Source organism: Engraulis encrasicolus, chromosome 1, assembly GCF_034702125.1.
Source record: "Engraulis encrasicolus isolate BLACKSEA-1 chromosome 1, IST_EnEncr_1.0, whole genome shotgun sequence".
NCBI lineage: Eukaryota > Metazoa > Chordata > Actinopteri > Clupeiformes > Engraulidae > Engraulis > Engraulis encrasicolus.
The window spans coordinates 51,418,967-51,431,680 of NC_085857.1; the positions used below are offsets into that span (position 1 = coordinate 51,418,967).

General features: G+C 42.4%; 1 protein-coding gene across 1 annotated transcript; it reads left to right on the forward strand.

The window, feature by feature from the left end:
* The first annotated feature begins 5,658 nt into the window (after positions 1–5,658).
* Positions 5,659–12,250, forward strand: LOC134440265 (uncharacterized). Its single transcript, XM_063190305.1, has 10 exons — positions 5,659–5,722; positions 6,019–6,084; positions 6,428–6,481; positions 7,896–7,955; positions 8,549–8,566; positions 8,807–8,962; positions 9,818–9,835; positions 10,026–10,121; positions 11,605–11,697; positions 12,021–12,250. The coding sequence occupies exons 4-10, from the start codon at positions 7,901–7,903 to the stop codon at positions 12,248–12,250; spliced, it is 666 nt and encodes a 221-aa protein (XP_063046375.1). The 5' UTR covers positions 5,659–5,722; positions 6,019–6,084; positions 6,428–6,481; positions 7,896–7,900.
* The last annotated feature ends 464 nt before the right edge of the window (positions 12,251–12,714 follow it).

Genomic DNA, 12,714 nt, shown 5'->3' on the forward strand with positions numbered 1-12,714 from the left:
TTCTTTCCCTCGTGCGCTGTCCGTCAGCACCACCTGTCATTAGACGTCCGATTAGCTTTCATTACGTGCTGAGGGAAAAACTCTCGCCATTAGGCCTATGTGCTGTTGCACTGTTGTGAGGGATAACACCAAATAATTTAGATAAAAGTCAGAACATTATTTTGGCAATATTATTATTATTATTATTATTATTATTATTATTATTAGGCCTATTGGGCCTATTAGGCCTATCATTATTATTCCCTATTGCCCAAGAAAACAAGACGACCCCTTTTTGGCTGTGCCTGTGGAATTTTAATTTGAGATTGTTCTTTCACTGTAATGGAAATGTAAGAACACAGGGCAGTGGGTAAAAAACAACTACTGGACAGATCTCTCTCGTGCCATCCACCAGAGGATGTGGCCAGAGGCTTAAGCAAGATTCGCAAACACATATTGGTCAGTATACTATAGGCTATAGAAGAAGTTTCATGTGGGTAACGTGCTTCAATCAGGCCTAGTCCATTCGCCACGGATCTCAGCACCACATGCGCGGACAGCTCCACCCGAGAGCAACTTTTAAGTGATCTTTAGCGCTGTGCACGCGAGGTCACCCAGGCGAATGAACGCGTCCATGGCGGTAGGCCCCTACCCTGTAGGCCTAGGCTACTCACCGGTCAAATATATCAGAAACATTCAGCAGGCCTAACACACACGTTGGACGCCTTAAGAGCAAATAGGCCAAGCAAAGGCCTATCGGAATGGCGGTATCAAAAAAGTGTCAGTACTCGCCTATAGGCTAATGAGGGATCAGCCGTCTACACAAGCCTTGACATTTCACTATAAAGAGTTACCACAAATTCTTCTGAGATCAGATTTTTTTTGTTTGTTATCAAAATTAAAAAGAAGCCCATACCTTTATACATCTTGCCTCAGGACTGTTGCAGTACTGTGAAGGATGCCATGATCCAAGTGCGAATGGATTTTGAGAGGTGTGCGACCGTTAGTAACGTTCTGGAATTCTATCAAGTCTATCAAGTCTGGAAATACCTGCCACGCGCGGTTACCAGGGACAGTGGTTAGCAACGGGCCGGGCTATATGGTTGAAACTGCGATAAACATGAAAGTATCGCTTGCTTTATTTATAATTTTAGTCTTTCTGAAAGTGCAGCGGGAAGCGACACTGCTGTACTTAATCTTGCGCTTATGGGCAAGTGCGTAACAGCGGCACTCCGACGCGCTGTTGTCACCAGTTCACTTAAAACACTTCACAAACAAGAAAGAAGTCTGTGGATGAGAGTACGAAGCCAGGGTTGGTGGGAGAGAGTTGTTCTGCAGGAATTCAGCGACCAATATGGCGTTAAAATGTTAGGATAACCAGAGCTTCATTGTTAAAATAGGCCTATGTGACACGCTTGCGTCACAAACAACCAAGTGGAATAGAGTGTATACATGGACCATCTGATCGGACTACACCACCTCTTCTAGTCCGATTAGAATTCTGATCCGATCAAAGAAATCTAGTCCAATCGGGCCGTATACAAGGGAATTCCTGATCGGAGTAGAAAAATATCCCTATTCTAATCGGATCAGAAGTGCCCATGTATACATACTACCTGCCAGTTCCCAGCAATGGGGAAATATCGGGAAAAATTAAGCACCCCACGAGTCACTTGTAATGGCTGGTCTTTTCGTGGGATTTGATTCATGTCGTTTTGGGGAAAATTTTTAAATAGTCGCTATTTCTAAGTAGCCTTTGGAATGGTAAGACTATTTCCAAAGAGCCAAGATGGGACTTAAGATCAATATGGGCCAGGTTTGTCTCCGTGCGTCAGCGGACACACACACGCGCGCACACGCACACACACACAAACACACACACACACACTCTCTCTCTCTCTCTCTCTCTCTCTCTCTCTCTCTCTCTCTCTCTCTCTCTCTCTCATCATTATGTGGTTACTGTGTAGTAGTGGATAGCCCACTCGCACCGTGGACCACAACTGGTTTCCACTGTGAAGAGCCCCTGGTCAACTGGTCACGCAGGTTTCTCCTGCGCTTACGAGATCCGCGCCCTGAGACAGACCCACGCAAGTGCAAGACAAGTTTTCACCACCTCGTGAAGTGTTTAGACCTGGCCTATTTAATCTCGCTGTAAATTGGTGTAATGTAGCAGAAAGTGCGAGACATTCGCTGGACTAGTTGCACGCAACAAGTTGTGAAATGATTTCTTAACGGTTTTAACTGCATCATTCCCGACTCTCGAGCAGTTTGAGAACTGAGAAGAATGAGAGAGAGAGAGGGCAGTGACTACCATGTCACTGAGACTATGTGTGTGTGCTGTGCCTACTGAATCCATCTGCAGAAAAAACATATCCATATAGATTATTACATAATGCACCATGTTATTACATTTCCATCAAAAAAAAAAAGTTGCGGCCGCATTCCGTAATAAATTTCGCATTTTGTAATAATTTATTACAAGATGAGAAAAAAGTTATTACGAAATGCGTTCAGGAAATGTATTACGAAATGCGTAAATTATTACACAATGCGGCAATTGTCACCGCATTATGTAATAATGTGTTACATTATTACATATTGCACCGTTATTACATAATGCGGCGTTACAAAACCGAATGTCTCATTAACTTACATGCTACATCGGCTAGCCTAAATTACAACAGTCCATGCTTTGGGCACGGCTGTTTGGCTATATTATTTGAACAGCTAGCAACACAACATGTATTCAGCACGTTGCGCTTGAACAACGCTAGTCTACAGGTTCTTGTCTTTTGTTTCTTCTTTCCCAACACCACCAATTGACTTGCATTGGCTTTCCCCCTAATGTTTCCCCCCAAAAAAGGGCATAACGCACATGGAAAACGTCATGCCGTTCATGCGTATTGGTTGGAGATCCTGGAGCACTGGGAGGGTCCTCAGAAAGGGGGCACTTCAGGATGATACTGTCACTGACCTGAATTATCCTTTATACAGAAACATTCATAAAACTCATGTACTCACGAAAAGTGACCAATTGTATTGATTGAAATATATATATATTGTACATAATTAAATTAACTCAATTTCGGACAACTGCCTAACCATGAGGACATTAGTCCAAAATGTTTGACACAATTGTTTGACTTGAAATACTGAATGTGTTCGTAGCCATACATCCGTTGTCATCCATAGCTGTGGACACTGCAAACTGTGATGGGGAATCACAAAGAGTAATCAAAAAGATTTTCACTTCCTTAGTTTTATTTTGCACGTACACATAACTGTCCTACTGTGTGGTGACATTGCTGGCTTTCACTAACTGTTTACACGGGCAGTTTCCTCATTTGTTTGGTTTATATGAACTTTCTAAAGTCACCTCATATAATCAGTTTAAATATTGAAGGCTGTTGGATTATTTGACTGTTTACATGGTGCATATTTAATCAATTTACACGTTTACTTACAAACTTTATACATTAAATCACATTAAAAATGTAATAGCCCCTACTGCTGACACAGTATTTCTGAGCAGAGTACATCCTATGTTTAGAATGTTTATTTTGTGAGCAGGTCTAGAGCGGGTTTTTTTTAGCGTAGGTAGTGTTATAGGGGGTCATTCTACGTTTCCAGTGCGCTTTTGGCAAAATGTCAATTATCAGTATTTTTTTCAAATAAATGACCTAGATGTTTCCATAGTGTTTCCAAACAAACAAATTGCCAGTTCCTGTAACGTCCGATTTGAATTTAGTCACCCTCCTTACAAAAGACTTCCCTCTCCAGAGACAATCCCTATTGTCTGTTCATAGGAATTGTCCAACACATAATGGATCAATAGCACAAAAACACTTTCAAAACAGTCAACCGTGTTACTCAACTGTGTTACGGTCAACAGTGCAAGGGAACAAGTCGACACTTTTTAGGAGAAAAAACAGAGCAGACAAACCCATCTCCCTAGACCACAAATTATTTTGTTTGTTTGTCTGTCAATATGGAGATAAATTGGCAAAAACATACTCCTCCTCAACTGTCATAGCTGATGCGTAACACCATTGACGGTAACACGGCTTGACATATCAGCCATTTTTATGGTGTTGTGCTAACTGAGGACCTCAAAAGTTCCATCACAACACCTTAGTCAATTCATGTATTTGAATGCTTTATCTGTGTTCAGATTCTTATAAATATGTTGATAACACAGTTGACAGGCAATTTTCCCGCTATGAGAACATGAAAAAGAATGGATTAAATTATGGAAGGATGAAGCTCAAAACTTACCAAAAAGTCTTCCCATATCCTTCCAAAGAGGTTATGATATCACATGGTGTTATTCGTATGGCCTGAGCTATGGTATGACCATTACTGATTTATGGAGGGGATTTCAGACCGTGACACGGTTAACATAGTTTTTGTGGACACACACACTGTAAAAAATAGCTGTTAATTTAGGGAGATTCTACAACAATATTCTACTGTTTTGACAACTACTGTGAAAATATTACGTTGAGTCACGTAAGTAGGCTACTGTACAATAGCAGCATTGGCTGTTGTAGAGCAACCAAGATATTATAGGCAGCACCATTGAAACCCATTCATCCTCCACTCATCCGTAATCGCCATCAAGCTGCAATAGCGCACTTCTCCTGCAAACACCTCAAAAATAGAAGAAGGAGGGGACAACGCCCCCTTAGGAGACCCAACTTGAGCACACACTTTTGCATTGGGTGGGCGGGTTTCGAAGCCTCTTTATTACTCCACCCTCTGCTGTGAACGTCACCTGTTCGTATCTGTTGCAAATTCGAGTCCCGAGTGATGGACTGGCGCAGGTGAGATAGTGAGAAGACCAGTTACGACAACTACCCGTACCTGTTAATCTGAGACTCGAGTGGCTGAATAGCACAGGATGACCTCGGTTATACACGCTCTTTTCCCCCTCTGCAGATATGTCCAGCTGTATCATGCCGATAGTGGAGGGACCACTTACATCAACTGGCCATATACCTGTATGTCCCAAGTTCAAGCTCCCAGTGGTGGACCAGTGAAAGATGACATTCGGTTAACACATATAGTCTATGTATTTTTTATTCATGCAGATAAGCCCAGCTGTGGCATCACGACGGTGAAAACCGCCTATGTCGGCGAGACTCTTAACGTCACCTGTCCGTACCTGGACGTCCATGAGCATGCTGCCAAGTACCTGTGCAAGGCTTTCCGCGGCCAAGGTTGCAACTACAGGGTTTCCGCCCAGGCGGACAGCACCTGGGTACACTCGGATAAAGTGTCCGTCTTCGACGACAGGTGGGTATGTGCTTTGGTGTGTGTGTATGTGTGTGTGTGCGTGTGTGTGTACCTGTGCAAAGCTTACCACGGATAACCAAGTGTTTCTCTGACAAGGTCTCCATCTATGATGACAGGAAAGGGCGTGTATTCACAGCGTTGCTAAGCAACCTGGGGATGTACGACCGGGGCAGCTACTGGTGTGGTGTGGAGACGGGATGGGAGCACGGTGGAGAGGATGGCTACAGAGCCCTCATCCGCAAACTACAGCTCACTGTGAGAGGTATTATTATTATCATTATTATTATTATTATTATTATTATTATTATTATTATTATTATTATTATTATTATTATTATTATTATTAGTAGTAGTAGTAGTAGTAGTAGTAGTAGTAGTACGGGATGGGAGCACGGTGGAGAGGATGGCTACAGAGCCCTCATCCGCAAACTACAGCTCACTGTGAGAGGTATTATTATTATCATTATTATTAGTAGTAGTAGTAGTAGTAGTAGCAGTAGTACGAGATGGGAGCATGGAGAAGAGGGCTACAAAACTCTCATTCGCGAACTACAGCTCACTGTGAGAGGTACATTACTGATTATTAATACTTAAACTACATAATAATATGGTTATTGCAGACTTTTGCACTTAAGAGTCAGTATTACGTAATATGAATATAACAGTGCAAGTATACTGTAACTGTAGATGCACTTTAGTATGAGAACGTAATCCTGTGTGACTACTAACATTGTGCTTGTTTAGCGACAAGACCCCTTACCTCAGGTACAACAGAGGCAAATGAACTTGCCTGGACAACAGCAGACCCAGGTGATGGAGACAAAATAAGTCTTAATTATTGTCATTTCATATTTACCATCTTTACCTTATTTATCTTATTTCTCCGTCTTGCTACTCGTGTGACAACATGACAACAAAACTGACTGTGTGTGTGTGTGTGTGTGTGTGTGTGTGTGTGTGTGTGTGTGTGTGTGTGCGTTCGCCTGTGTGTGTGTGCGTGAGTATATGAATGTCTGCGTGTGTGTGTGTGTGTGTGTGTGTGTGTGTGTGTGTGTGTGTGTGTGTGTGTGTGTGTGTGTGTGTGTGTGTGTGTGTGTGTGTGTGTGTGTGTGTGTGTTTGATGTGCGTGCATGTGTGCGTTTGTGTGTCACAGAAACCACATCAACGTCTCTTTCTGCCTTGAGCACTGCTGAAGACACAACCCCGGGTAAGACTACAGTTCAAATATAACACACACAGCCATTGTCTTCACATAGCACCCTCATTTTTGTTGCTGATTGCACAGTGAAAAACATGCATCATCAATTCAAGACTGAGAGAGTACTCTGCGGCCAAATACAGTCAAGAATAGTTTTTGGGAACAGGACCTCTACAACTCACCAGGGGGCATTGGAGAACCCTAGGAGGGGCATTGAGAACTGTACAGCTGAGAGGGGGCGGGGCTTAGTATCCATCAGGGGACATTAGTCTATTTTATTTTTTTACACTGTACTAAGGGGGCGTTGGCAGGCTTATGCTGGAGTCAAGGGGGCGTGGGACCCTTATGATGAGGTCCATGAGGCGTTTGTTCAAAAAAAGTTGAGAACCACTGATCTAGAACATGTTAAATTGACTCTCCAAGTGTTGAATTAACACTGCATTTTTACTGTGTGGTCAAATTGGGAGCCCCTCACACACAGTGGTCAGTATCAGCGGTTATTTTTTAATGAGGTGAAAATGAATGAGGGTCATATTTGAAGGAGGGGATTAGGGTGTTACTTGGGTGACATAGGACCCAGGTTCTCCTGGACATGTCTGCAGTTTTGCGACGTGTTCACGACGTCCGAGTGTCGACCTTATTGACCAACTCTCCGTCCTTGTCTCATGCCCGTGGCTTCAAAATTGTTGGTAGAAGTTCTTTTCAATACCTCACAAAGGCACACAAAGGTGATTTTCGCAATCAGGATGTTGTTGTGCCTTGGCTGTTGTGCAGGCAAACTTTTGATTTCTCCACGGAGGAGAGAGCACGGAGCACGAGGCCACAACGAGAGGTTTGACAATCTAGCGTTCACATGTCCTGGTTTCCACATGACAACATATGGTCGCATGCTACCAGATGCTATAGCTGACTGTTTACCTGATTTGAAAGGCATTGAATCGAAGGTGTTTGACATTGCATGAAAGAGGCCATTGGTAAGGCCATTCTGCATAGAAAACCACATCAATTAGACTTCACTCTCTCTGAACCTAACCAAACTGCATAGTCCACTTCCCGTCTGTGGGAGGCTATGTTGACAGCCGAAACTACATCTGTCAACATATTCCACTGTACTGACACTTTCGATCTAAAGCAAATTAGTAATATATTTGGCATGGCCCCTTTTATAATTTGGCTGTTATGAGAATTGCAAACACCAAGTCTTAATGTATTATTAAACACTGTGTAATGTCATAGTGGTGCGCTGGTTATCATCTCAAAGACTACAGCGTTCCACACTGCCGGAATGGCGTGAATTATGGGGACTAACCACTTAGCAACCTCTTTGGTTGTCAATGGGAAATTGTATTGGAACCAACTATGTTGCTAGCGATGGCGTTGTTGAGAAAAGCACCACTGATCCTCTGTATTTGTAATTGTGCAGTTGCCATGGTGACAACTTCAGAAGCTCTACATATGACCACAGAGCCAGTTTATACTACAGGTAGGCAAAAATAAAAAGGGGTGCATTTTTAGTCATACTAAACTAATCTACACCAGGCGTGTCAAACATAAGGCCAGGGGGACGGCTGTGGCATACAAGATGGTTTTATAGGCCGTTTTCTCTTAAGACTTGATTTTTTTTTAAATTACCAAAGTACTCACTAGAGCCAAAAAGTGAACATGGACACTAGAACATTCTTTACATTGAACACTTCACAGATAAAATGGAAGTAGAGGAGTGCCTCTCAAGATGATCCATGATAGCAATACAACTACAATGTGAGGCACACATCTGCAATAGAATAGAGCAGAGTAGATCAGAGTATAATTTATTGATCCCAGGGGGAAATATTTCATAATAACGTTACAGATCCGGCCAACTTCAGATCAGGCTGTATGTGGTCCCTGAACCAAAATAAGCTAGACACCCATGATCTAAGCGTATTGATCACAATAGGTAGCCTATTTCCTCTACATGCTATCATGCCCTCTCAGTTTACTTTTTACTGGGCCTGTGGTAAATGCAATTTTGTATTCTTTAACCGAACGACTGTCTTTTAATGCTTAATTGGTTTCTGGAAATGTCCTTTACAGAGCCAGACCTCACCACAGGTAAGACAGATAAAGAAAATAACTTTAAATTATTTAAATTGATTCTACATGTTTTTAAAATGTTTTGCCACAATTACAGTAACATCTTGTGCATAGTTTCAGTTCAAAATCTGTTCTATACTACTTTTTAAATTATTGATTAATTCATACTGAATGTGACTTCTAAATCTTCTTCATTCTCACTACTCTTAATCGCAATGAATACAAACCTTTTCTAATGCTTGTCTTCCTATAAAATAGTACCAATGACTACGGAGCGCCTACCTACAACTACAATAACAACAACCACAGCACTCGTACCATCAACAATACCAGAGATGACAACAGAACTACCACCCCCAAGTATAACGGAGAGGATCACAGAACGCCCACTACCAAGCACAGCTATGACCACTTGTAAGGAAGAACGTCAGCCATTTCATTTCATTTTTTGTTACTTAAAAAAAAAAACTCTTGTGTTTTGGAACACACTCATTCACACACTCACATGCATGGGAGCATGACGCACACACACTCTATCTCTCACACACGCCTGCACACACACACGCACACGCACTCTTAATAGCACACACACTCTTAATAAATCTTTGTGGGGCCCTCCCATTGACTTCCATTCATATTATCCTAACAATAGCTAAAGAATGCTATCTGTGCCCAAACCAAAACAATCCCTAAACTTAATCTGTTAGTGACGAAATCTTTTTTTACACTTTCACTCTTACCAATAACAACAAAACTACCCTAGCAGAAGGGGTCAAAACATAGAGTATGGGGTCCAGGATTTGGGCCCCACCTTGATGGTGTGCTCCAATAGCAGTGTTCTCACTAAGTTGGTGCAATAGACACACACACACACACACCACACACACACACACACACACACACACACACACACACACACACACACACACACACGCACACGCACACACACACACACACACTAGAATGCACACAGCTCACTTCCTCTTCCCAAACACACACTCACATGCTGCTGTGACGAGGTGGCGTTCGTTGTCCAGTATTACACAATTTCCCTCTTTCTCGCTCTGTTTCTGTCTTTAAATATTTTTATAACCTCAAATTGTTTATGGAAATGTATGATTGAGCTCTCTCTGTCCATCTTTATATCTCTCCATCTTTCAATCTCTCTATCTCTCTCTCTCTCTTTCTGTCATTCTTTCATTTATTCTTTCCTTCTTTTTGTATTTCTCTCTTCCTTCCCTTCTTTCTCCCTTTTTTTCTTTCGGATAGATACTTTCTTGATCAAAGGTAAACAACACACGGAGTACCTATTTTCAAATTACTATCTATTTGTTTATATTTACTTAAAATACTCATCCACTTGGTAATGATTGATGTATGTCACCTCATAAAAAAGTAACATCAAACAAGTGGCATTACGGTAACATTGCTTTTGCACTAATGGACGTACATGCTGCTTTTCTTTCTAACACCATAGTAACCAAAGGTCAAGGTTCACCTGTGCCTGACAATGTGCTAGTGTCCACTTCAGTACCGACCATCCTTGAAAACTCATCAGAACTGTGGCGTATGGGTAAGCGCACACACACACACACACACACACGCACGCACGTACACACACACACACACACACACACACACACAAAATGCTATTGCACTGTATTGTTATACACATACATCGACATTCAAAAAGCATGTGTAGCAAAGTGGAACTTTAGATGTTAATTTTCCCAAATTAATAATCATCAATATTGATAATTGTAATTGCACGACTACGCCACTGGGGGAATTCCGCCACCCAGAATAGAGACACAAACCATTGAATAACATCAAAGGCACAACAGGTTCGTATAGATACGGCCAGAGACTTGTTTCCCCTTTTGAAATAAAAATACTTTATTTATACATAACAATAGAATAAAATAAAATGACGCAAGACACTTCAAACTGACCGCACTGCCTAAATTAAAACAAGAGTGGAGAAGTAGGCTATAGATTGGCTGCTTTGAATAGGCCTATTACAAACGGCGTCCAGGGCAGGTTAACTGTGTAGGCATCTAACTAGCTAGATATATATTTATTTAAATGCACACCACGGCAAGCAAGTGATTCAATCAGTGAGGATATACACTACAAGCGCCAGTCAACATCATCACTAGTTCTACACCGGTGAGTTAATTCCATAGGTTGCACTTACAACTACTTGTGCAAGAGGCTACAAGATACACGAACGATGCCACACAGGAAATTGCCCTACGCGGTTTATACTAACAGCCGTAGACAATAAGGGAGGAGGCGGCCAGCTTGACACAAACAGAAAGAAAACAAACAAACAAAACGGAAAAGAAAGCTAAAAATCACTAAGGACAAAACAGCAGTGAACATTCGATGCCCAAGAACCTTGACGGCACTCTGAGGAGTCGGCAACAAAACAATTAGTCAACTAGAGTTAGAGAGGCTGTGTGCTTAAGGTTACATCAAAAGACTATTTACACATACCTCCACGCAACTGGACAGCGTGTGAAGGGTTACACAAACAGTCCGGGCACCAAGGTCTCCATCCAACCTGGCGATTAATACATAGGCTATTATGAATACACACTCCAAACAATTAACGAAACAAACACACACACACACACACACATAAACCTACCCAAAAGCATAGGCAGGGGGAATGTCCAGCCACAGTGCAGTCCAGGTGCCACAGGACCGGCACCCACAACCACAGCACGGGTACCCAACAGCAAACACACCCGGACGCCGGGAAAGCTCCAATGCGCCCACCGTTTCGGGTGTTTTTTATAAAAAATATGTCCTTGCCGCCACTAACTAGCAAGCCATTCAGCGGCTGCTATCGTCTCGTGACGTCTTTAAACGACGGCAAGACAGAAGGACACACCTTGCCCTGCGTACAGGCACTTCAACCTGTTACACATCCATATGTACACACACACACACACATGCACACACACACACACACACACACACACACACACACACACACACACACACACTCACACACTAACTCTTTTTTTATATTTCTCTTCCCTCTCTAGTGGTGTATGGTATTCTGGCACTGCTTGGCCTGGTCATCTTGTGTGCAGTAGTGCTATTCATCATCAGGCGTATAAAGAGAGACAGGAATGCAGGTAATTTATACCCACACACACACATATATGACCACACTTACGCACATTACACTTTTTCATCCAAAGAGACTTACAGTTTCTATAGGGTATTGCTCACAGTCCCTAGAGCAGTGTGGGGTTAGGTGCCTTCTTCAAGGGCACTTCAGCCAATGCTAGAGATGTAGGTAAAGGTAGCGTGGGATTTCAACCTGCAACCCTTTGATTTTAGGACCACCTCCCTACCCATTAGACCATGGCCGCCTCACAACATGGCTGCCTCACACAGTGATACTAACTCTAATGGACTTTTTTCTGCCGCCTTGATTTTTGTTGTACCTCCACAGCCTATTCCCCCTCCCACATGTCCATGGAGGCACTATGGGATTCTCCGCTGCTGTCGAACCCTCTAGGATACTCCCTGAACCCCCTGGAGTCCACTTCTTTTGAACCCAAGTCATCTGCAGCCAACACTTCTGGACCAAATACATCTGAAACGAAGACCTCAGAACCGAACACATCAGAAACGAATACATCAGAGCACAATTCATCTGAACCAAAGCAATCTGATATTTGAAGCCACACAGTAAATTGTGTAGTGTTAAAATAACACTTAAAGAGTTAAAATTAACACTGTTCTAGTGTCTATTTGGTCCTGCTCCAGATCAGTGTTAAACACTGGTGTTAGATTTATAGTGTTAAGCTAACACTATAAAGAGTAAAGCAGTTTCGGGGAGCACCCTACTAACAATTTTTACTTCTAAGAAGGTTCCTGGAAAAACAAGCCCTTGGTTCCAGTTTAGTTCTGGGTACATCCCCAGAGAGTCATGTTCTCTCACCGTCACTTTATTCCTGTTCATGTCATGTTTGTTCCCTTGCCATTCCCATATGGTTCCCTTAACCTTGTTGGTTGCATATTTGGTTCCTTAGACATGCTCCTGATGTTCCCCCAACCTTGTTTATTATTGTGAATGTGTTTTGGTCCTGCCCCACTATCTCTCACCATAGTTGAGGTACCCTGATCATGGTAATTAAGCACCT